The sequence below is a fragment of the Pteropus medius genome, unplaced genomic scaffold (genome assembly GCF_902729225.1).
Source record: "Pteropus medius unplaced genomic scaffold, Ma_sr-lr_union100, whole genome shotgun sequence".
Classification (NCBI taxonomy): Eukaryota; Metazoa; Chordata; class Mammalia; order Chiroptera; family Pteropodidae; genus Pteropus; species Pteropus medius.
The window spans coordinates 708,913-733,738 of record NW_024352839.1 but is presented as its reverse complement, the minus strand read 5'-3'; the positions used below and the strand labels follow the sequence as shown (position 1 = coordinate 733,738).

At 52.7% G+C, this 24,826-nt stretch overlaps 2 protein-coding genes across 2 annotated transcripts; both read left to right on the top strand.

Annotated features, from left to right (window-relative positions):
• Nucleotides 1–337: 337 nt before the first annotated feature.
• On the top strand, nt 338–9,926 carry PROSER3 (proline and serine rich 3). The gene is made up of 11 exons (XM_039850118.1): nt 338–898; nt 1,922–2,018; nt 2,329–2,531; nt 3,337–3,464; nt 3,568–3,677; nt 4,301–4,425; nt 4,528–4,670; nt 6,722–6,897; nt 7,011–7,911; nt 7,998–8,079; nt 8,219–9,926. The coding sequence occupies exons 3-11, from the start codon at nt 2,377–2,379 to the stop codon at nt 8,343–8,345; spliced, it is 1,947 nt and encodes a 648-aa protein (XP_039706052.1). The 5' UTR covers nt 338–898; nt 1,922–2,018; nt 2,329–2,376; the 3' UTR covers nt 8,346–9,926.
• Nucleotides 9,927–10,068: 142 nt separating this feature from the next.
• On the top strand, nt 10,069–24,817 carry ARHGAP33 (Rho GTPase activating protein 33). Its single transcript, XM_039850115.1, is given in 25 exon segments — nt 10,069–11,988; nt 13,943–14,040; nt 14,119–14,203; nt 14,568–14,648; nt 14,754–14,891; nt 15,312–15,404; nt 15,939–16,061; nt 16,151–16,228; nt 16,314–16,380; nt 16,464–16,523; nt 16,623–16,775; nt 16,859–16,961; nt 18,166–18,310; nt 18,391–18,473; nt 18,558–18,665; nt 20,006–20,151; nt 20,784–20,937; nt 21,022–21,167; nt 21,247–21,321; nt 22,432–23,091; nt 23,182–23,573; nt 23,655–24,036; nt 24,039–24,061; nt 24,064–24,162; nt 24,164–24,817. Coding segments are annotated over 25 exon segments (3,789 nt in total). The 5' UTR covers nt 10,069–11,982; the 3' UTR covers nt 24,455–24,817.
• Nucleotides 24,818–24,826: the final 9 nt, after the last annotated feature.

The following is a 24,826-nucleotide window of genomic DNA, read 5'->3' as shown; positions in this document are numbered from 1 at the left end:
ACATGGCGGTGTTAGGAGCAGAATCCTGGGCTGAGAATGCGGTAGACGGGCCAGGCTGTCAGGAGGACACATAACAGACCCTACTACCATCTCAGCCCAGCCCCCCGGCAAGCCGGACCTAATTCTGTGACTCTGACTCAGCCTCGGATGTGCAGAGTAGAGGGGTCTGCCAGGTGAGCAGCGGCCAGGGGGCGTGGGTAAGAACAGTCCCGGCTGGCCCCCCGGGGGCCGCGCGCCTGGCCCGAAATAGCTCGTTTTGATCCCGCCACCTCGGCCAGGAGCCCAGGCCTGGCACATGGCGCAACCAGCTGCCCCTGCAGTAAGACGGAAGTGGTTAGGTGACTGAACGGACGGGCTTGCAGGTCCGACTGATGGAGGGACGTTAGAGAGGGGACAGTCTCCCTGATTGCCCCCGAAAGGGGTAAAAACGGTAGTTAGAATGGAGTCTGGACCAGATTCCTGCAGCAATAAGAGGCGTGGTTGGAAGACAAGATTGTAGGAAAGCGAGTGTACTTTAGAACCTCCTCCTAACCTCGAACCTAGTCTCACATCCTTTTGATTGGTCCACAGGCTTGCCAATTACTCCTGAACGCTAAGGTTCTCCAACCGCTCTCTCTCGGTCAGGCAGACGTTAGAGCCAGTTGTGAGACTCCCGCCTTTGGCCACTTTCCAATTACCGTTATTTTCCTTTTTATCATTGGTCGCCTTGGAAGCCGCTCTCTTCCCGCGTGGGCACTCCCAGAGACTAGCGGGACTGATAGGGCATTGCTAAGCGACAAAGATGCACGCGGAATCAAGCGGGTGAATGAGCCAAGCAGGCGGAGGCAGCTGAGGGATAAACTGCAGGTAAGGCCGATCCCTTTTTCGGAAATCACTGGAGATCTGGGGACGACTAAAGGTGAGAGCTATGCAGCATAGAGTCAGGTTTACTAGGGTCCAGAGTCTCTTGTTCTCAACCGCATGGAACTACAACTCCCAAAATGCTCCACAGCCTTTGGCTGCTCTAGTCTTGGATTTCACTCTCGGGGATTCTATCGCGTCTTGCGTTTCGCTCTCTTAGTGGCCCCAGGGGCTTTTTCTTCCTTCTAAGTGTATCCAGGGGCCACACTTAGAAATTAAGTTTCTTAATTTTGAAACCGTCTCCAGACTCTCAAAGGTGTTGTATTGACCCTTCTTGCTTACGCGGAGCCCAGTGACTGATGTGGATTGTAGTCCATCTACCCTTTTTTCCCTTAAACCGTGTCCCAAGGACTTATGGGAAACGTACGGTGATAGGGTTTAGCTGTGGTTCTTAACTCGAGCTCCACCTGGGACATTCCGAAAAAGATACAGATTCCTAGCCACCACTCCACCCCTTCCAGATAATTCTGATTCTTTTGGTCTAGGGCGAGGACCACGAGTCTGTATTTTTAAACGTCTTCTAGATTGGTTCCAGTGTTGAGAGAACCGTGAGTAGTTCCTGGGTTCTTTTTTTTGGAGGCTGCTCCAAGGGCTGGTGGGAATCGTGCCTCCAGTATCATTATCTTTTTTTTTTTTAATTAACTAATTTATTTTTATGGTGACATTGGTTAACGAAATCCAGTAAGTTTCAGCTACACATTTTAACAGTAAGGCATATGTATATTTACATTGTGTTTACCTCTCATAGTTAGATTTCTTTCTGTCACCACATATTTGACCCCTTTTACCCCACCTACCGCCTCCCTCGCCCCTCCCCCTACAGTATCATTATCTTTAATGTGCAACAGTGCTTCATGGGAATTACAGTCTACCTCTTCCAGGAAGCCATAGGAATTATAGTCTGATTCTGCCCTCCTCTTCCCATCTTCCCACCCCATTGCCACCCTTACCCCGGTTCCCTCACAGGAAGTGACCACTGAGTGACCATGCTCTGCTTACCAACCCCACTCTCCCTTTGCAGTCTGCCAGTTTTCTCTACCCAAGATAGCCCCTTTGGGGATGCTCCCCTGGATGGAAGCGACTACTGGCCATTCTGACGCCAGACCTGGCATGCCAAGGTGAGGATACCCTATAGAGTGCTGTGTGCCAGCCTAGTAGCAAGGGGCTGATGACTAGAGGGAAGGAAAGACATATGATGAGACAGGGGTAAGAGATTAAGAGACAGTCCCTCCTCCCTTTCCCATGGCCCTACCTTTATCCAGTCCTTTACCACCTGGATCCCCCATCACAGCCTCATTTATTCTGAGTGGTTACCTTTGTGGGTTATGTTTCCTTCCCCTCTGGACTGAGACTTCACCTGTGTCTTTGTTTTCCTACAGGGATGACCCCATGTCTCACTTTTCCTTCTCTCTACCTCCCCTATCTTAGTTTCTGAGCTCATCTAGCTACCAAAGATCCAGAATCCCAGAAACTCCCATGGCCCTGGCCACAGGTCTCAACTGCCCTGAGCTGTTAGAGGAGTCCTGGCCATCCAGCTCAGGGACCTCTTCCCCACCCAGCGCCACTGAGGAACATATGGGCACTTCCCTACCACCCACCCTGATTGATGGTGGTGACTCTGTGGTAGCCAAGTAAGTACCAGCAGCCCTGGGAGGAAAGAAAAGTTGGAGGGGCATCCCATAATAATCATCATAGCCAAAGCTATTTATGCAACACTTTTAGGACCACATTTCATATATGTTAACAGCTCTGGAGCTAAGCTGCCTGGGTTCAAATCCCAGCTCTGTTACTCACTCTATGTATCATCTTGGCCTCAGTTTCTTTGTCTGTAAATTGGGGATATTAATAACATATATCCCCTAGGCCTGTTTTAAGCTTTCGATGAGTTATTTACTGTGTGTAAAGCATCTATAACAATTCCTATCACATAGCGAGTGCTTAGATTTGTAGGGCACAAGTTCAGCTGCTGTAACAAAGAGTGCCAAATTAATTGTGGCTTAAACAATTAATTCTGTTTCTCTCTCACTTAACAGTGCACGCAGAAGCAAACAAGGCTAATATGGCAACTCCTAGTTGAGGTCTCAGAGACACAGTTTCCTTCTGTCTTATTGCCCTCTCACCCCTAGGCTGTTTCTTTTATAGACCAACATGGCTTCCAACCACATCCATTTGCAGAATCACATCTCTTCATACCATGTTAGTCAAGGACCTAGTTACATAGCCATAAAGCTACCTGGTAAATGTATCTAGAGAAGAGTGGCTATGTCCCTAGTAGTAGTCTTACATAATACCGCATTACTATATGAGAAAGAACAGCTGTTGAGGGACAACTACCAGGCATTGCCGTGGTGATCAAAAACATTGGCTGTTGTGATTATTATTGTTATTATTTGGCTCTCCTCACCCCATTCATCTCCTATTCTCTGATGCCCACAGGTACATAAACCGGTTCCGCCAAGCTCTGCCCACAAGCCGAGAGGAACGCCAGTCTGCAGGCCCAACCTCAGCTGACTTTTGGTGGCTACGGCCTGAACCTCTAGACCCAAGCAGTCACCCTGTAGCAGGTACCTGCTTCAGTTCCATCCACTCCTGGCCTAAAACCTTTCTTAATCAATGCCCTCAGCAGCCAGTCCTCTTGGCCCTCCTAAATCAATTGGGGCTTCTCAGCAGGAGCCAATGAACCAGAAGGAAGACTCAATGCAGCAGTCTCGACTCTTGCCAAGGTTGCCAGTGCATCGCAGGCTAAGGCTATGGACCCCCTTCAGGACATAAAGCAGGTGACATCCCCATCCACTCCTTCCCTTATGTATCTGAACTGATAGCACCAACCCTAGGATAGAATTAGAGTCAAGCCCCAGTTCAAGGAAACTTAAACAAAAAGGGAAGAATTTGTTTGCTAATGAAATTAAAACAAAACAAAACAAAAAATCCAAAAGTGGATGCTTTCAGGCATAGCTGGATCCAGGTGTTTGAAAACTCTTGGGAGGAGCTTGACTCTATTGGCTCTCTGTTCCTCTTTGTTGGACTCATTCTCGGGCAGGCTTTCCCTTCATAGTAGCGAATGGCCCCACTAGCTGTAAGTTTCTAACTTATTTAGTTAATCCACAGGAAAGGAGGCTTTTCCAATAGCTTCATCCAAAGGACCAGGGCTTACTCTCACTTGCTCACAATAACTGTGAACCAGAGGACGGAATGTTGTGATTAGCTAGGCCTGGTCATGAAGGTAGGGTTAACCTTTCTCCCACAACAATGACTGCACTGGGAGGTGTGGATCCACAGAGGAAAACTGGGTCACTCTTCCCTGAGGAGGAGGAGCAGTTTCTAAGCCAGCATGTGAGGGTACCAGGTGGAACGCAGATGTGCACTCTGGGCTTTCCATCTAGAGCCTTTTTCCCAGCAGGCTTTAGGATGGGGGCTAGCTTCTGACCCTCTCACTACACAGAGCCTCAACACATGGAACTCATCCCTGCTGGACCTGGAAACACTGAGCCTGCAAAGCAGAGCTGCCAGGCTGCTGAAACACAGGTGCCTCCCCGACCCTCATCATCCTCCCACAGCTCCAGGCCCAGCCCACTGCTTCTGTTGTTACTTTTACTCTGTTGCCTCACTTCTGCCTTCTCCCTACAGCAAGTCCTCCATCTCCTCCTCCTCCCACAGCCCCAGCGATACCAGCAGCAGCTCCTCATTTCCTGTCAGCTCTGATGGCCTCTCACCCTTCTCCATGACCTTCACTCCTGAATCCAGCAAGGGCTCAGACCCCAAGGTACATGGTAAGTTCTGGAAGACAGGATTGAAGGCAGTCTGGGTGGGAATCTGAGCTCTGCCACTAACCAGCTATGTGACCTTAGGCCTCTCTGACCCATCCTTGTTCCCTCAACTTTAAAACAGGGATAATAATTGTATTCCTCTGCTGTGGGTGTTGTAAGGATTAAATGAGTTGGTGAATACATGAAGTACTTAGCACAGCTCTGTTAACAGTAGCTATCAGTATGACAGTTTCTCTGCATCTTGTCTGCCACTCTGAACACAAAGCTCTGAAATCAGAAGGCTTTTTGCAAATTTGGCATCACACCTGATTTGACAGCAAAATCTGACCTCAACGAGAAGGATATTTATTATTTATCTATCTTTCTAATTTCATTTAGGATAACTATTCATACTTTTTGCTCTTGATATATTATGTTAAACCATATGAAAATTTTGCCTTTGTAAATAAAAAAATTGGTTGAATATTGGCCATTGTATATTGTTCAACCATATACCAATGGGTCTGAGTCTGGGGTACTGTCCCAGACCCCTGTCTACACTGTACACACCATGCAACTTTGCTAAAACATGCTAACTGTTGAAACACTCAAATTTCTGTCCCCAAGACTTCAGAGATGAGATTAAGACCCTGGGTTACTATTATCGCCATCGTTTTTGTTATTTTTACTCTGTGTCCAGGTTCTGGGATGCCGTGGTGCACAGGATAGGTGCTCTGTATGTCTCATGGGTTCCTGTGAGTGGGGACAGGCAAGCATAAGTCAACAGAGGTGTTTGTGCATGTTGTGTGATCCTGCTCAAGCACTTGCCTGTCTCATTCTTCTTTTCGTCTGAGCTTCACCTTTTATTTACCTTCCCTTCCTGAGCCTCAGTTTTCTCATCTGTAAAATGGGGATAAAACTCGTACCTACTTCATGAGTTGTTTTGCAGATTAAATTTATTCATTCATTCATCTAACGAACATTGAATTCCTACTGTGTATGAGGCCCTGTGAGCAGGATTAGGGATTCCACAGCGAACCAACCATTCATAGTCCTACCTTCAGCATAGTGAGTGTGGAGCAGAGAATAGCTACACAACCCCACAAACAAATGTGAAATGTAAGCAGAAATGAGGGCCATGCAGGAGAGGATCGTGATGCTGGGAAGTCAGAGAGGGCCTTCCTAGAAGAAGTGCTATCTCAGTGGAGACCTGAATGATGAAAATGGGGACAAAAGCCCTGTAGCATGTACAGAAGACTTGAGGTGGGAAGGAGCATGGTATAGACAATGGACTAGAAAAGGCAAGAGCCAAGGCTGAGAGTAGTGTGGGATAAGGCGGGAGAGATTGACAGGGGTCAGATTACGTTGGGCCATATAGGTATCGTGAGACATTTGGGCATTATCTTAGCACTGGGCAGCCATGGTAGGATTCTGAGTAGGGAGGGGACATGATCTTTCTTGAATGTTAACAGACTTCCTCTGGCTGCTGTCGACACCCAGTGAGAGACACTGGTAGTTTGGCTTGGGCCAGAGCCTGAGGAGCAGAGGGAAGTGGCCAGGTTTGGAAGTAGCATCACAGGATTCTTTCCATACATGTTTTTGAATGATATAGAGAGGAGCAGAGTAGAAAGAGATCTGAAATGATAAGATACCCTCCCATCCCATGCACCATCAAACGGTAGAGCTTCTGAGAGATAATGGCAGCCCTATTGACCATGACTGATGAAATGATGCTCTGGGTGATGGGAACGATGTCCTTTTGCCCCGCTGGATTTGGGACAGCCAATGGCCCTGCCCTTGAGCCAGAACAGTGCCTGGCTCAATAGTAAGAGCTCAATAAATATTCGTTAATGAAGGAAGAATTGAATGATGACGAGTTGAGAAATATGTGAGTTCTCTCTCCTCTGACTCTGCTCCTTCCCCACTTCCCAATCCAGAGAGGAGTTGGACATTATCTGGAGAGCCTGTCTGAATAGCCTTCTGGTACAGTCGAAGGTTGTGTGCTCAGGCTGTCATTGGGTTGCTCATCACCCGGGCTTCTGTCTTACCCCTCTTCCCTCTACTTACCCCCCCAGCAGCTCCAGCACCAGCCCCCATCCCTGCTCCAGGCCCAGTCTCCTCCCAAGCACCCCTGCGGCCAGAGGATGACATTCTATACCAGTGGAGGCAGCGGCGGAAGCTTGAACAGGCTCAAGGTGGTCAGGGTGACAATACCTGGATGCTACCAGGGACCCCTGCCTTCACTGCTCCGGTGAGATGGGGGAAGGAGGAGGCTGAGGGGCTGAGAAAGTATCCTAAGGGACATTGAAGGAAGGGGAAGACTGAGTGGGACTGAGGACACTCTACACTTTCTCTCCCTCTCAGGTCTCTGTCCCCATCTGTCTGCAGACCTCTTCTGCCCCTGTGGAGATGCTTAGTTCCCTGGGCACACAGCCTAACTGTGTCCCACTTTGGGGCAGTGTGGCGCGGCCTAGTCCTGTGGGAGGCGTCTGTGTGGAGAGGCCTCCTATTCCTCCAGGGTTCTCTCCACACATCTTTTGGGGCCCCAGTCCCCATGGGTTTTTCTGGGCCCCTCAGTCCGGTCCCTGGGTATCTCTCGGGGCCCTCCCCCCAATGGCCCCAGCCTCTACTCCCGCACACCCTACCGACCCCCAGGGCCTGCACACCCCTGCACCAAGCAGCCCCTCCCAGCCTGAGAGGCAGGGTTCTAAGCCTCGGAAGGCTAGAGCCCCACGCCGGGAGCCTGCTAGGCAAGTGGAGGTAGCAGACAAGGGGCCTGACCAGCAGCTCCGAGGCGCCCTGGGCCAGGTAGTGACAGCTCGGCTGTTCCCGGACTGCCTGGAGGACTCACCCACTCAGCTTGAGGGCCGGCCTCCACCTCAGGCTGAATCTTCGAAAGTCAAGGCCAAGTGCCCCCAAACGAAGGTTATGCCCCATCGCTCAGAGAACATGCCTCCTCTTTCTAATACACAGTTTCTGCAGGCGAAGACCCCAGCAGAGGAGAATCGGAATGTCAAGGCCACACTCCCAGCAGCTGGGTTGGTGCTTTGTAAGGACAAAGACATTCCCTCAGGTGAAGTCAGGCACCCTCAGCCCAAGGTCCCGCCTCCTCCAGCTGAGGAGGCGTCTATAAAAGGCAAGGCCCCTCCCGCTCCGTTCGAGGCGGGGTCTCTAGAGGGTGTGGTCACACCCTCACCCTCTGCTGACCACACCCCACCAGAGGACCTGCTCTCCCAGGCCGCCCAGCTTCTGCAAGCTGCTGAAGGTGAGCTGAAGCGTGCGGCTGCCCGAGTCTCAGCAGTACAGCACCCAATGGGTCTGGCCCCCTGGAGCTCTCTCTTTCCCCCCCAGACTCCGATGGCAGCGAGTTCCAGGAGGACCCTGTACTGCAGGTGCTGAGGGTTCAGAGGGCAGAGCTGCGGCGGCAGAAAAGGTGACTATCTCTGGATTTATGACGACGGGCCCCTGAATCTTGCGACAACTCTCTTGAGCTCCTTTTCCAGAGCCGTCCACACCCCCAGATCCCAATCCTGAGCACATATCTCAGCCTCTATTACCTGGCTTTTTTCCAGGAAAGTGGACGCCCGATTATCCCTCCTGGTGGGCCACACAGAAGACCCAAGGGTCTTGGTCTCCTCCAGCCAGATCACCCCCCAGGTGCCCAAGGATGTGGCTGAGGAGAGAAGGAACCTCATTTGAGGCCAGACAACTTTGATTGTACAAATTCTGTTTTTCCCAAGGAAGTATTGTTTTCAGATTTTCTCTGAGAAAGTTGTTCCGGAAAGGCCAAGAGTTATGCTAATTTAGGAAAATGGCTCCCCAACCCACCCCCACCCTAATTTTTGACCCTTGATGTAAAGTCTCTTCTGATTTCATCCTATTTGAAGGCAAGGCAGGGAGGTGTTCCAGGTAAGACTTAAGGCAAGACTGGGACTCACTGTAACTCAGGAGTGGATCCTTCTGTCTCAGATGAGATAGAAGGGACTGCCCTTTGGGATTGAAGCTAATGGAGTCATTGGAGTGTTGGACAATGGTTAGTCCTCTGTCCACATCCTGCTTGAGCCAACAGCAGCATTTGGTGCTTTAATCCTTCCCTCCTTGAAGCACTTTCTTCCCCTGCTTCTAGCACCCCACCCTCCTCTTCATCAACCTGTCACTTTGCTGTGCCCCAGGGCCCTGGCCTTGACATCTCTGTCTACACTCATTCTCAGGTGCTGTTATTTAGCTTCATGGGTCTAAATCCCATCTCTGTTCTGACAGCCCCCAAATTTCTCTCTTTAGCCTATACCCGGCCACTGAACCTCAAACTCCTGTATCCTGCTACCTGCTCCCCATCTCTACTCAAGGGTCTAAAAGATGTCTCAGATTGCACAGGTCTTAAACTGAGCTCCCAATCTTCCCCCTAAACCTGCTCCAGCCAAGCTTTCCTCACCTACATCTTTCTACCTGTTCAGTCTAAAAGCTTCATAGTCGTCCTTGACCCCATTCTTTTCCTCACAGACAGTCAGGTGACCAGCAAGTCCTGTCATCTCTGCCTTTAAATTCTATCCAAAATTTAACCCCTTCTCCCCCTTCCACTGCCTTCACCCTAGTCTAGGCTATAATCACCTGTCTGGACTATTAAAAAGCCTTTTGTTTTATCTGCAAGTTCTTTGAAACATTTCCCATTGAAAAGTATTGTCTGTGTTTCTCCTTGAAGCTGGGCAGAACTTTGTGACCGCCTCCACAAACAATGCAGAGGAAGTGGTACTGCTTTAAATTTCTAAACTGGATTAGATAAGGTGATACAATTCCCACCTGGTTTCTTCTTTCTCTCTCTCTCTCTCTCTCTCTCTCTCTCTCTCTCTCTCCTCTCTTTCTTTCTCTCTGTCTCTCTGTCTCTCTCTCTCTCTCTCTGTCTCTCTCCTGTCTCTTGTTTTGGAGTCCTTATAAAAACTCCAGTTCCCATACTGAGTAGGGATTTGGGTTACGCAGGTGTGTGTACTTGTCAAAATTCAGTGAGATTTGTGGATTTCATTGTACATAAGTTAACCTCAAAAGAAAAATTAAATATTGAACTCTAGAGATATGCATACTGCAGTATTTAGGGGAAAATAAACCAATGTTTTTAATTTATTTTGAACTTACAAAAATTAGATTAGTAGATGAATAGAGTAATGGGTGGATGTGAGATAAATCAAATATAGTAAAATATTAATGGTAAGATCTGGATGTTCATTGTAAATTGTTCAACTTTGCTGTATGTTAGAGACTTTTCATAATAAAATGTTGGAGAATATATAATCAGGATTTTTTGACATCTATATAAAAGGAGAATGGAATAGATTTCTGTAAAAAGTAGCTTCTTTATGTCAGACATGGTAAATATTTGTTTTCAGCCATTTTGAAAAAACCATACATTTAAATGAAACCAACAAGAAGGAAATAGATGTTTAGATAAAAGGAGAAATCAAAGATGTTTATAGTAGAATAACCTGATCTAGTTGAGGAGAGAATAGGGCCTAGAAGGATTTTAAGGAAGTTACATTTAAGCTGAGACAGGAATTAACTAGTTGACAAAGGGTCATCCCAATTACTATTGCTGGGTAATAAGCCACCCCCAAAACTTAGTGGCTAAAAACAATCATTTTATTATGTTTATGGATTCCGTGAGTCAAATTTGGACATGGCATAGTTGGGGACAATTTGTCTCTGCTTCATGGTGTCTAGAGGTTCAACTGGGAAGACTCAGGTGATTCGACAGCTGGATATGGAACCTCTGGAGCTTCTTCACAAAAAATCTGGCAACCAGGGCTCAGATGATGAGCTGGAATTATGGCTGTAGTGCCTACACATAATTTCCATGTGGCTTGGACTTCCACACAGCATGGCTACCTCAGCATAGTTGCATTTCTCACTTGATGCCTCAATAACTCTAGAGCTAGTCATTCCAGTGGACAAGAAAAAAGCTGCATTGTCTTTTACTACCTAGCCTTGGAAATCATGTAGTGTTCATTCTACTATTCTTTATTGGTGGAAGTCGTCACAGTCCTGCCAAGATTCAAAGAGAAGGGGGCATATCCACCTTTTCATGAGAGGCATGTCAAAGAATTTGCAGCCACCACAGAGGTAAAGGGACAGGGCTTGTGGAGAATACACCAGATAGGGTGAACATCATGTGGGAAATATCTGTGATGGGAGTGAGGTCTGCAAGTTCAATAAATTGAAATAAGTAACTTTAAATTGACCTTCTCCCAGCATCCCCTTTCCCCGGTCCCTGCTTAATTTTTATCCATAGAACTTATCACCTAATATTCTATATTTTTAAATATTTATTCACTGTTTTCTCCCACTAGTTTTTGAGTTCATTCTGGGCAGGGAATATGTTCCCTTGTTTTGGTTACTGATATTTCCACAAATTAAGTTTTTGAATGAATGAGTGCATGGATCAAGGATGTACCTTCTGAGGTGAGAGCTTTGTTGAGGGCATGACCAATGGGAGAGTCTTCTTGGAAAGGGCGTTGTTACACAGTGTCTTCTGAGCCTGGCCCAGTCAGCGATGGGAACAATTGAGATTGGCCTTATGGGAGGCATGTCATGTTCTGGCATTGTAGGCTAAACTTACTCCTAGGAAAAAGGAGTCCAGGTTGGAGGCAGGCCTGTAATAAGCATCAGAGAAGGCGAGGAAAATGTCAGTGGGTAGGGCGAGGCCTAGTCGCAGAATGCCTAGGGTTATACCATATAGGGCAACTGAGGCAGTGGAAACCGTCGATGGGCGAAAGTCCTCAGTATTCTGTGGGCGGGGGCAGGACTGACAAGATGAGATTAGAGGTTTGAAACGTTGAAAAACTGCTTGGGGGTGGAGAAAAACCCTGAGCCCATAGGAGGATCCAATTATGAGCGTCAGAGTGGACCAGTCAATGAGAGTAGACTAAGAAGAGGGCCCATCGCTTAGTATTATAAATGTTAGAAGCAAATCATAAAGAACCTGGGGGTGTGTCTCAGGGTAGGAATGACAGCCAATGACAAGCGGCCATGGGCGTGGCGCTGTCAAACTTCTCTGGGCTGGACCGAAGAGACCAAGACTGGGATGGTACCCAAGCCGAAGCCAATGAAAAGCCGCTAGGTGGGCGGGGAGTCTCCCTAAGGCTAAGGGTGGAGCCAATGAGAAGCGGCGCCGCGTCCTCACTGCCTCCGCCTCCGTGGGGCGCGCGCCTGAACCACGGGCAGCCGTTAGGGGCGGAGCCTGCAGCCGCCCGCGCGCGGCTCGCGCCCTCCCCTTTGTGTCGCCATGGCGGCGGCATCGGCGACAAGGACGACGACCGAGGGGTCCAGCGTCTGAGGAAGCCACGCGACCATGGTGGTGAGGGGCCCGCGCGGCCGTCGGTCCGTCCGCGTGGCAGTCTGTCCTTGCGCGGCCCCGCCCCGCGCGCCCCGCCCCCGGCCCCGCCCGAGTCCGAGGCCTGCGCCACCCCTCACCCCTCGTCGCGGTCCCTCTCGTCCCCAGGGCTGATTCTTGGTCCCAAGCCCTAACCCCGGCCCCGCCCTCTCAGCGTGCATCCCCTTCCACGCTCCGTATGGGAATGACAGTGGCTGAAGACTTGGACTCGGGAGGAGGGGCTGGTCCAGGGAAGGACCAGGCATCCCCCAAGTGTCTCCTGCAGGGGCCTGCTGAAGCTCCCTGGGTCCTCACCAGTCCCCATCCCAGAGCCATCCTTAGAGTCCTCATCCCAGCCTCCACCCCTTCCTGGCCTAGCACCCTCCTCCCTCTACTACCAGTCCCTTTCTCATTCTCCAACCCCACCCCCATTCAGCTCCTTCCTCAGCCTGACCCTTTTCTTCTCCTCGTTCTCACTCCATCCCAGTCCCTCTCAATTAACCCTCCTCTATCCATTCCCAACAGCCTGAACCTCAGCCTCTCCAGCTGCCCCCTCCTCCTTCTTTCTCCACCTCAACCCCTTGATCCTTGGATCCTCTCCATCTTCTTGTCTTCATCCTCCCTCCCCTACTGTCTCCCTCTCCCACCATGCTGCTCCTGCTCATTCATCCATTCATTCCCTCATTTGCTCACTTAACAAATGACTGAGACCTATTTGTAGACCCCGTGCTCCAGGCACAGAGTCAGATCCTATCCTGCCTTGGGGAGCATAGGCTGGAGGGGGACAGATCTGAGGGTGAGACCCAAGGATGAATTCACAGTAGCAGGGATATGAAGGAGGGAGAAGCTAGAGCCCATTCCGGGGAGTTTCCATCTGGTAGCTGGTTAATTCATGAAATTTTACCCTGCCCCAGCTGTGCAACTGGGCTGACACGCTGGGAGTTGGGACTGAGCCGAGAATCAGGCACAACCTTACCTGTGAGGAACACCAATTCTGTGCCCACCTCTGTACTGGGCAATACTGGGGAACTGGGCCCTCACCCTAGGCCCTGATCCTGGGGAGTTCACAGTCCAATGGGAGAGATGGACTTGTCACCAGACAGTCCAGAGTGCTCAGGGCTGTGATGGGGGAAGCCCAGGCAGAGTCATCAAGCCTGGGATGAGGGAACCTCAGGGAATGGAGGAGTCTGAAAGAGGTGCTTGACAGCCTGATAGGTCAGGGAGATCTTCTGAGAGGAAGAAACATAACAGTGGAGACCTGAGGGATGAGGAGGTGTGAACCTAGTGAAAGAACAAGAAAGAGGGTTCCATTCAGAGGGAACAGCCTTTGCAAAGGCTTAGAAGGAAATGAGAAGGTGGTGCTTTTCTTGGACTCTTAGAAATTTGAGGGCTCTGAAAGTGGAGGCAAGAGGGAGAGATGAGGGTGGAGAGGTAAACAGAGACCACAGAATCAGACTTTATCTTGAAGACAACAGGGAGCCATTGAAAGTCCATAATCTATGGAGAGACAGAGGCAGATTTGTGTTGTGTGAAAATGATACTGGATCTTGCTATGAAGAAGCAGGAGGGGAGAAGCTGGAAGCAGGAAGACATAAAATGGGAGTTGTGATTGTCCAGACGTCAGTGAGAGGTGTAGAGGGGCAAAATCCTGCAGGAGCCACAGAAAAGGTTTAAACCTGGAGAAATGGTACCAGCATGCTCTATCCCTGCCTCACCTTCTACCCCTGCTTTTCCAGCTCCCCACCCCAGACCACACAGGAAGACTAAGTCTTATCCTCAGGCCTGCCTTCACCTCCCCTTGACCTACCCTGCTATTTCATGCTCATGGCAGTGTGTGGAGTGATTCAGGCCTCTAGGCCCAGGCTGGCAGATAACAATGCTACTGTTGTCTCTGTGCTCGCATCCCTGGGGGCCTCTGATTCTTCTTTCTGCTCTGCAGGCTCGAAGCACTGACAGCCTGGACGGCCCAGGGGAGGGCTCAGTGCAACCCCTGCCCACCACAGCGGGGCCCAGTGTGAAGGGGAAGTCTGGGAAGAGGTAAGAGGTGAGGGAGAGGCTCAGCTTAGGAGGGACCCAAGCACAGGAGCCGCTAGTGATGTGTCACCTGTTCCCCAGGCTCTCTGCTCCTCGAGGTCCCTTCCCCCGGCTGGCTGACTGTGCCCATTTCCACTATGAGAATGTTGACTTTGGCCACATTCAGGTATGAAGGTTTGCACCCAGGTAGGAAGGTGAAATCCCACCCAATCCTGAAGCAATGTTAGCCACCCTGCCCCTGAGACCAGTGTCTGGGACCACCTGCTCCACCCATCTGAACAGTCTGTGGTAGCAGTTGCAGGGCGGAAGGGGAGAGCTGTTCATTCATTCGTTCATTCGTTCCTTTATTCATTTAGCAATAACTTTTTTGTTAGATGTATGCTCTGTGCCATGTCCCTGTACTCTGATTGAGACATCACTAGACCCTGTCCTTGGGGAACACAGACTCACCTCTAAAGAGTGCCCACCTGGAGAGGTCAGGACTGGCACAAAAGCGAGGCCCTCACCTGGACCTCTCTTTCCCTCTACAGCTCCTACTATCTCCAGGGCGTGAAGGCCCCGGCTTCTCTGGGGAGAATGAGCTCGTGTTTGGAGTACAGGTGACCTGTCAGGTGAGGCCACCCCTGCCTCTCATTTGGCCTAGTGGACTGGTCGCCATGGTCCTCAGCTCAGTGTAATGGGACCACTGCTCCTTTCTGTCCTTTCTGCTCCCACAGGGCCGTTCCTGGCCAGTTCTTCGCAGTTATGATGACTTCCGTACCCTGGATGCCCACCTTCACCGGTGCATATTTGACCGAAGGTTTTCCTGCCTCCCAGAACTTCCCCCACCCCCAGAGGGTGCCAGGGCTGCCCAGGTAAATTGCTTATCTCAGCCCCTGCCTCAGCCACGGGGTGTCCTCATCAGCTGTGTGAGAAACCATCAAAGCAGAGGGATCGATAAATATTTAAACACGAGTATGGCCTGAGTCCCAACCAGTCAGAATGGAGAGGCCCTAGAATTGCAGCAAGGTTCTGAAGGTTAGTTTTAGGATCATGGGTAGTTTGGGGGGTTCTGTGTGAGGGTCAACATGGCCAGACCAATGGAAGCACCCGGGAGCTTGGCATAGCCTATTTATCAACTGATATGACACTATTTCAGTACTTAACAGTGGAGCAGCAGCCATGCATTCAGATTGAATATCCGTCCTGCCCAGAGGCAAGCTAGGGCAGTATAGGAGGGCAGTAGGCTCACTTGGCTCTCCTCGTAAGAATCCATCCTGACAACCTGCCCACAGATGCTGGTGCCGCTGCTGCTGCAATACCTGGAGACCCTGTCAGGACTGGTGGACAGTAACCTCAACTGCGGGCCTGTGCTCACCTGGATGGAGGTGGGCCCGGGCAGCAGGGCTTGGAGTTGGGAGTGAGTGAGGGATGTCTGAGGAGTGAGAACCAGCCTGGGAGTGTGTGTGGGCAAGGAAAGAAATGAGCCAGAGTGGAGGATGCACTGGTATTTCAGTGTCTGTGTGGGTGCATGCCTGTGAGAATAAGCACACGCGCCTGTGTGTGTGTGTGTGTGTGCGCGCGCGTGTGCAGGTGTTGGGCTGTGGGGATGTGAGGATTTCAAGGTACATCAGTTAGAAATAGATTTGGCTGTAACAGAATGCCTGGCTAAGTGACTTAAACCAGCAGCTTTTTAGATAGCAGATGTGCTATGGAGAATGAGGGTCCAGGGGTGTATCAGGAGGACTTCAGAGCAGGCAAGTCCTCCTGTGATGGAAAAGAAGGGGCATGAATTTAAGTGTTTGACCAATAGCTCTGAGTGACTGGGGCTCTTAAGTGGGGGACAAGTAGGCATGAAGGAACGTTCTCCACCTTTATTATCACCTCTGGCCTCTCCCTGCAACATCCCCCCTCCATCTCAGCTGGACAACCATGGCCGGCGGCTGCTCCTCAGTGAAGAGGCCTCCCTCAATATCCCTGCAGTGGCCGCTGCCCACGTGGTGAAACGGTACACAGCCCAGGCACCAGATGAGCTATCCTTCGAGGTGAGGCTGTCGGGGAACAGATTCCAGAGCTGGATGCCCCACTTCCCAGCCACCTCTGACCCTCTCTCCTCTCATCTGCCCACTTCCAGGTGGGAGACATTGTCTCAGTTATCGACATGCCGCCCACAGAGGATCGGAGCTGGTGGCGGGGCAAGAGAGGCTTCCAGGTGAGCCTGACTTGGGGTGGACAGGGAAAGCTAGGGTGCTACATGAGCTATGGCAGCCCAGGCACTGACCCTGAACCCTCCTCAGGTCGGTTTCTTCCCCAGTGAGTGTGTGGAGCTATTCACAGAGCGGCCTGGTCCAGGATTCAAGGGGGGTAAGTGCCAGGGACAAAGTGGGGAGGCCTTCCTGCATCTTTTGCCTGCCTTTCATTCTTTCCACCCATCGTTCACCCCACAGATGCTGATGGTCCCCCATGTGGTGTCCCAACTCCCCAGGGTATCTCTTCTCTGACCTCAGGTAATGGATTGGAAACAAGGGGCCAGGCCCCTGCCCCCCCACCACCCCACCAGACTGGTGGCTGCACTGACCTTGTGTGGCCTGCCTTCAACCCCACAGCTGTGCCCCGGCCACGTGGGAAGCTGGCTGGCCTCCTGCGTACCTTCATGCGCTCCCGCCCTTCTCGGCAGCGGCTGCGACAGCGGGGCATCCTGCGGCAGAGGGTGTTCGGCTGTGACCTTGGAGAGCACCTCAGTAACTCAGGCCAGGATGGTGAGGCCCAGGCCCACCTGCCCAGCCCACCCCTCCCACCCGAGATTCAACTACCCAACCCTGACCCCACTGCTTTCTCCCAGTGCCCCAGGTGCTTCGCTGCTGCTCTGAGTTTATTGAGGCCCATGGGGTGGTGGATGGAATCTACCGGCTCTCAGGCGTGTCATCCAATATCCAGAGGCTACGGTGAGGGCCTTCCACCAACCCCTTCCCTCTACAAACATTTACTGAGCATCTTTAGTCCAGGCCCTGTGCCATGTGCTGGAGGCACAGAGTTCTTGGGAGTTAGGAGGGCATAGAACAATGCTGGACCAGGGCTGGAGGCAGGGAAGGCTTCTTTGAGGAAATGACACCCCAGCTGAGGCCTGAGAGGTGAGAGAAGAATGAGCATTAGAAGCAGACAGATCACTTTCATTGAGCACCTGTCACATGCCAAGCACTAGGCACTAGGGACACGGTGGTGAATGAGACAACCAGAAATTCTCACCCTCACGGGACTCACATACTGGAAGTAGAGACAATCAAGGAGGAAATGAGAGAGTTTACTAGTAGGTGACAAGTGCTATGGGGAGCAAAAGGTTGGGTGGTAAGGAGGGTCATAATAATAAATCTGGGAGAGGCATTGCTGTTTAAATAGAGTGGACAGAGAAGGCCTCCTGGGGAAAAGCTCCCTCTGGCCTTTACAAGGAAGTGAGCAAGCCGCGTGGACATCCTGGGGAAAGCATTCGCGGTGGAGGGAACAGCCAGTCCAAAGGGGAAAGCAGCAGGAGTTGATGTCTGAGAAGTAATTAGGGGCAGAGCCTACAAGGCCTCTTTGATAACTGTTAGGATTTTGGCTTTTACTCAGAATGAAGGGGACCCACAGGAAGGTTCTGAGCTGAGAAGGGACAGCGTGCATGACAGTCTAGGAGGTGGGAAGCAGTGAGGCAAGAGCCCTGAGTCTGACAAGAGGCCATGAAGTGAGAGCACGGAGCCTAGGGGCAGTGAGAGACATGTCATGAGGTCACATGCATTGAGTTTTTACCCTTGAGCAGTTGGACACCACCAGGCAGTTGCATGTAGGGGCTGCTGGGATTTCAGCCACATTTTCCAGTGACCTCTTGAAGCCAGGAGAATGGCACAACTTGGTAGAAAAAGCATGGTCACTCTCTAGAGTCAGCCTTGGGTAGCTATAGGCAGAAGTACCTCTCACCTGAGCCTCGGTGTCCCCTGTAAAATGGGGCACCCTTGTCTTGGGCACACAGGGTTATTGCAGGTCCAGTAAGGCTCTGCCTCTGAAGTGCCCAGCACAGAAAGAGGGTTGCAGTCAGGGGAGCAAGGAGGGCACAGCCAGGTGGGCCAGCTCTGACCCAAGTCTTCCTTCTCCTTGACCTTGACCTGGTGGCGTTAGGCATGAGTTTGACAGTGAGAGGATCCCTGAACTGTCTGGCCCAGCCTTCCTGCAGGACATCCACAGTGTGTCCTCCCTCTGCAAGCTCTACTTCCGAGAGCTGCCCAACCCTTTGCTCACATATCAGCTCTACGGGAAGTTTAGCGTGAGTAAGGGAGTTGCCAAGGTTGGAGGGTGCTGGGATGCATTGGGCCCAGCCTCCATCACAACTGTGCACAATCTCAGGAGGCCATGTCAGTGCCTGGAGAAGAAGAACGCCTGGTGCGCATCCATGATGTCATCCAGCAGCTGCCCCCGCCACACTACAGGTAAACCAGGAGGAGCAGAGAAGGGATGTGGTGGACTCACAAGGGAGTTGAGGCTCAGGTGGCCCCCTCCACTCCTACCCCCAGGACCCTGGAATATCTGCTGAGGCACTTGGCCCGCATGGCGAGACACAGTGCCAACACCAGCATGCATGCCCGCAACCTGGCCATTGTCTGGGCGCCCAACCTGCTACGGTAAGCTGGCAGCTCATCAGCCTGTCACCCAAGCTCCCTCCCACAGACTGAGCTCCAAGCCTACACGGACCCTAGGAATCCACCCAACTTTTGTTCTCTTGTTCATATTTATTAAGTACCTCCAGGGTGCCAGCCCCTGTTCTCAGCAGTGGGGACAGAGTAGTGAGCAAGATCCTATGGTTCTGACCTCATGTTCTCATTGACAATGAACCATCAAGAAGAAAATACCGAGTATGGTCTTCTAGTTGTAAGTGACAAGGAGAAAGATTACAAAGTAGGGAATGGGGATATGCAGGGTCATTGCATTTCAGAATGTTTAGCTACAGTGTCAGGGAAGGCTTCAGTAAGAAGTCTTCTATGGCCAGCAGCAGGGTAAGCCCCAGAGGATTTGATGGTGACCGAGACAGACAAGCTCTCTGTCCTAAATAAAGTAGGTGGTACATCAGATGGTGGGTATAGGAACTATGGGAAAGAAAAAACAAATATGGACCTGGAATACAGGGAAGGTTTACAATTTTAAATAGATGGTTAGGGAAGACTCCATTGAGAAGGTCACACTGGGATCAAATTGGAGAAGGTGAGAGGGGTCCATGTGGATATCTGGGGAGGAGCAAACCAGGCAGAGGGAACAGCAAGTGCAAAGGTCCTGGGTCTGGGTCAGGAGGAACGACAGGGAGGCCAGTGTGGCTGGATCTAAGTGAGCGAGTGAGTGAGTGAGGGAGGGATTGGGGCACAGGAGGAGATGATGAAGTCAGAGAGGTCCTGGGAACCAGATAGAGGAGTGGCTTATGGGTTATAGGTCATGGTGAGAACTTTGCTTTTACCAGGAGCGAGGTACAGCCAGGGAAGGCTCTGAGCTGGGAGGGCCTTGACCTGACTCGGGGGTTCACCGGCTCCCTCTGGGTGCGTGGGGAGCAGAATGTGGGGGCAGGGGTGGGAGCAGGAGATCAGGGGTAGGTCCAGGGGAGGGGGGATGGAGATTGGGCCAGGGTAGGGCAGTGGAGGGGGAGAAGAGTTTAGATTCTGTACAGATTTTGTGATTGGAGCCCACAGGATGTACGGACAGATTGGATGTGAGTGTGAGAGAAAGAGAGGGGTCAAGGACAATTCCAAGGTGTCTGGCCTGAACCACTAAAGGACTGCATTGACTGAGATGGGGAAGATGAGAAGGGAACAGGTTTGGGGAAAGGTTCAGAACCCAGTTCTGGATGTGATCAGTTTGATAAGGTCAGAGGTGTTGAATGACAGTCATTGCTTCCATTGGCTCCCCACCGTACCTAGCCAGAACCCCTCAGCTGCGGTTCAAGGCATCTTATCGCCTTCTCTCTCTTCCTATCCAGGTCTATGGAGCTGGAATCGGTGGGGCTGGGTGGGGCAGCGGCCTTCCGGGAGGTTCGAGTGCAGTCGGTGGTGGTGGAATTCCTGCTCACGCATGTGGATGTCCTGTTCAGTGACACCTTCGCCTCTGCTGGCCTTGACCCTGCAGGTATGCTCATCCTACCCCCTGATGTCCTGGCTACTACCTCCTCATTGTCAGGGCTGCAGTGGGAGGGCAGGTGGGCTCCCAGCCCAGTCCCTACCCACTAAAGCTGGACCTCCCTCCAGGCTCCTTGAGGACCCCGCCCCGGCCTCTCCCTCCCCTCCCCACCCTTCTCATTTCAGCTCCTACGCTCAGGATCCCCACTTCTTGGCCCGGACATCGTTCTTCCTTCACCCCTTGTAGCTCCTGGGGGCACTTGGGGCCAGGGGTCCACCTGGGAGGAGGTGGGAGGTCCCCAGACTTGACCCTGCCCCAGCCCCACCTAGACTCCCTGCCCTGCCCCGGACCCCAGCCCAATCAGGATTCAGCACATCGGAGGGCCCACTGGCCCGAGGTAACTGAAGCCAGAGCCGCTGCCCTCGCTAGCTGCTGGGAGCTGCCTCATCAGCTGGTTCTGCCTCACTCCTCCTCCTCACCTGCCTGCTGCCCACCCATTCCCGCCTGATCCTCTCTGGTCCCCTGCCTTGCCAGCCCGGGGGGCACGCTTTGGGGCCGGGGCTTGGGCTGTAGTGCTTGGCTTTGCCTGTGGCCTTGAATGGCCTCCAGGCTGACTGCCATCTACTTTCCCAACTCCCCAGGCCGCTGCCTCCTTCCCAGGCCCAAGTCCCTTGCGGGCAGCGGCCCCTCTACTCGCCTGCTGACACTGGAGGAAGCTCAGGCTCGCACCCAGGGCCGGCTGGGGACACCCACTGACTCTACAGTTCCCAAGGCCTCAGCCTCACCTGCAGAAAGGTGAGTGGGATGCCAGGGAGTAGAGTGGTTAGCTCGGAGACCCCAGCTCCTCAGACCGCCTCCTATGTCTCACTCAAACCCCAGGAGGAAAGGGGAAAGAGGCGAGAAACAGCGGAAGTCAGGGGGTAGCAGCTGGAAGACCTTCTTTGCACTGGGCCGGGGCCCCAGCATCCCCCGAAAGAAGCCTCTTCCCTGGCTAGGGAGCACACGCGCTCCACCACAGCCTTCAGGTCAGAGATCGGGCAATCAGTGGGGTGGTGGAGGACGCACGATGGAGCGCCCCTGTGACCCTTCTACCTCTCCTTGCAGGGAGCCGACCTGACACAGTCACACTAAGATCTGCCAAGAGTGAAGAGTCTCTGTCATCGCAGGCCAGTGGTGCTGGTGAGCTCAGCGTGGCCTGGTCTGTACCTGGGTGGAGCTAGGTGGGGCTGGGGCCCTGAGTTGGCCTCCCAGTGCTGTACTTCAAATTTAGGGGTCTTGGGACTTTTTAGTTTTAATCTGGACATTGGGTACTATGAGTTGGATAAAGCATCACCCTTGGTTCATGATCATCGGTCCATACAGGGTTCTTTTATTTATTTATTTATTTATTCATTCATTCATTCATTCATTCATTCATTCATTCATTCCCTTTGAAAAAATTTAAATAATATCATGAACGCCAATGAACCCACTGGCCAGAACTAAAAGAGCCCCACTACTTTACCTGCAGACTCCTCCCCTTTCCCACCTGCTGCCTCCCCACCAGAGGCATCCTCTAGATTTAATGGTCATCATCCCCTTGTTTTCAAGGTTTTATCACGTATAGGTGTATGTGTAAATAACATACTGCACAGTTCTAGTCATTTTGAAATTTAATTAAAGGTATTATAAGAAAGAGGGTATTATTCTGTATGTGGAACTTGACTGTCACCACTGCATTACAGACTACCATCCATGTTGCTGGGTGTAAGTCAGGCTCTCTCTTCTCTGCTGATCTCTAGTGTTCCATGTGGATATCCCATGGGGAGTCGCTTGCCCATCTTACCTCCAACGGATTTGGGGGGCTCTTATGGGCACTCCCTGCCATGCCCCACACCTGAGAGCTCTATACATATCCAGGAATGGCTGTGCATACTCGAGTGTATGCTCGCGTTCCACTGAACAAGACAAGGCCATTGTTTTCCAAATGTGTCGCCCCAGTCTGTATTCTCAGCAGCCTTGTTTGAAATCCGGTTGGTCTCATACTCACAGCCCATTGGGTTGCTGGATTTTATTCTGGCCTTTGGATCTTGAACGGTTCCCCTCATGAACTTGCCATTCATTTCTTTTATCATTATGAGTCTGAATAGTTCTCCCTGGATTCGAAGCCAGTTGTGATCCTATCTGGGGAAGGTCCTCTGTATGTTATTTCTCCAGCCTCCTGGGTTGTGTGCCCTATTCTCACTGATGTACAGGTATGGAAAGTTCTGAGCCCTGGGCCCTAACTGCCCCTACCCACTGCCCTTCTAGGCCTCCAGAGGCTGCACAGGCTACGGCGACCCCACTCCAGCAGTGATGCTTTCCCAGTGGGCCCGGCACCTGCTGGCTCCTGCGAAAGCCTGTCCTCGTCCTCTTCCTCTGAGTCCTCTGAGTCCTCTGAGTCCTCTGAGTCCTCAGCAGCCGGGCTGGGGGCACTCTCCGGTTCCCCTTCGCACCGAACTTCAGCCTGGCTAGATGATGGTGATGAGCTGGACTTCAGCCCACCCCGCTGCCTGGAGGGGCTCCGGGGGCTTGACTTTGATCCCCTTACCTTTCGCTGCAGCAGCCCCACCCCAGGGGACCCTGCACCTCCTGCCAGCCCGGCCCCCCCGGCCCCTGCTTCTGCCTTCCCACCCAGGGTAACCCCCCAGGCCCTCTCTCCCTGTGGGCCCACCAGCCCTGCCTCACCCACTGCCCTGGACATCTCAGAGCCCTTGGCTGTAACAGTGCCACCTGCTGTCTTGGAGCTGCTAGGGGCTGGGGGAACACCTGCCTCAGCCACCCCAAAGCCAGCCCCCAGCCCAGGCCTGCGCCCCCATCTCATTCCCCTGCTGCTGCATGGAGCTGAAGCCCAGCTAAGTGACACCTGCCAACAGGAAATCTGCAATAAGCTGGCACTACCTGGTCCTCAGGGAGCCCAAGGCCAGCATGGTAAGTCCTACTCAGCCCGCCCCACACCCTCACAGACCCTAAGGCTGCACTCACGACCTGGCTGACACCCCTTCCCATTCCTCTGTGTAGGACCTGGTATGGATTCGCCACTGCTGCCCCCACCCCTGTCTCTCCTGCGCCCTGGGGGTGCTCCACCTCCACCCCCCAAGAACCCAGCACGCCTCATGGCCCTGGCCCTGGCTGAGCAGGCTCAGCAGGTGGCCCAGAGACAGAACCAACAGGAGCATGGGAGCACCCCATCTGCTCCCCACTCCCCTTTCTGCCGCTCACTGTCCTTGGAGGTGGGCAGTAAGCCCCCGGGGACCTCAGGGAGTGGGCCACCCACCCACTCCCTAGCCCACCCAGGTGCCTGGGCTCCAGGACCCCCACCCTCCCTACCAAGGCAACAAAGTGATGGGAGCCTGGTGAGGAGCCAGCGGCCCACAGGGATCTCAAGGAGGGGACGCAGAGGCCCTGCCCAGGTCAGTGCCCAGCTCAGGACAGGTGGGGGCTGCAATGTGCCAGAGACATCGGCCTAGTTCCCATGTTCTGTCTCCTCACAGGTTCCTGCTTCTGTGAGAACCCCCGGCTGCTTCTCCTCAGCCCCCCGGGAGTGCCTGCCACCCTTTCTTGGGGTCCCCAAATCAGGCTTGTACCCTCTGGCCTCCCCATCCTTCCAGCCCAGCTCCCCAGCTCCAGTCTGGAGGAGCTCCTTGGGTCCTCCTGCACCACTTGACAGGGGAGAGAACCTATACTATGAAATAGAGGCAGGTGAGGGGTCCCCCTACTCTGGCCCCACCCAGTCCTGGAGTCCCTTTCGCTCCATGCCCCCAGATAGGCTCAATGCCTCATATGGCATGCTTGGCCAATCGCCACCACTCCACAGGTCCCCCAACTTCCTGCTCAGCTACCCACCACCCCCCTCCTGCTTTCCCCATAACCACCTGCCGCCCCTCAGCACCCCACCCGGGCCAGCCTCACCCGCCTGAGCCCTCTATGTTAACCAGCTCCTTAGGTCCCAGGTCCTCTCACTGCCTTTCTAGCCTCCTTCCTCCTCCCCAAGGCGCGAGACTCCCCCTCAGCTATTCAGGATCCTGGTCCCCCAGCCCCCCACATACCCCAGAAACAGCGGGCCCCCTGGGGCCCCCACACCCCTCACAGGGTGCCTGGGCCCTGGGGCCCTCCCGAGCCTCTCCTGTTCTACCGGGCAGCCCCACCAGCCTATGGCAGAGGGGGCGAGCACCACCGAGGGTCCTTGTACAGGAATGGGGGACAAGGAAGGGAAGGGGCTGGTCCCCCACCCCCCTACCCCACTCCCAGCTGGTCCCTCCACCCTGAGGGCCAAACTCGAAGCTACTGCTGAGCCAGAGCTGAGAGAGACCTTCCTCCCTTCCCTTCTCCCTCACTGATCTTGGCCCAACCCAATCCCTTATTTTGTATTTTCTTGAGCTCCTGACCCCTACCCCAGGTTTCTAACTTTGTAACTTGCTTTCGTTGTGGGTCCCTAACTTGTTATCATGGCTTCCCTACCCAGGGCTGAAGGGCACACCCATCAGCTCTCACAAATCTGAGGGCTAGACTGACACCATGTCCTCTCCCTCCGGGAGCCCCCAGCATGTCCTGACTAGTACACAGGGGGTGGGGGGACAGCTCCTTCCCATCTCTTCCCACATACCCCACTAAACCATCTGACAAAATTAATGAATAAAAATGGTGAAAATACGGATGTCGGGCT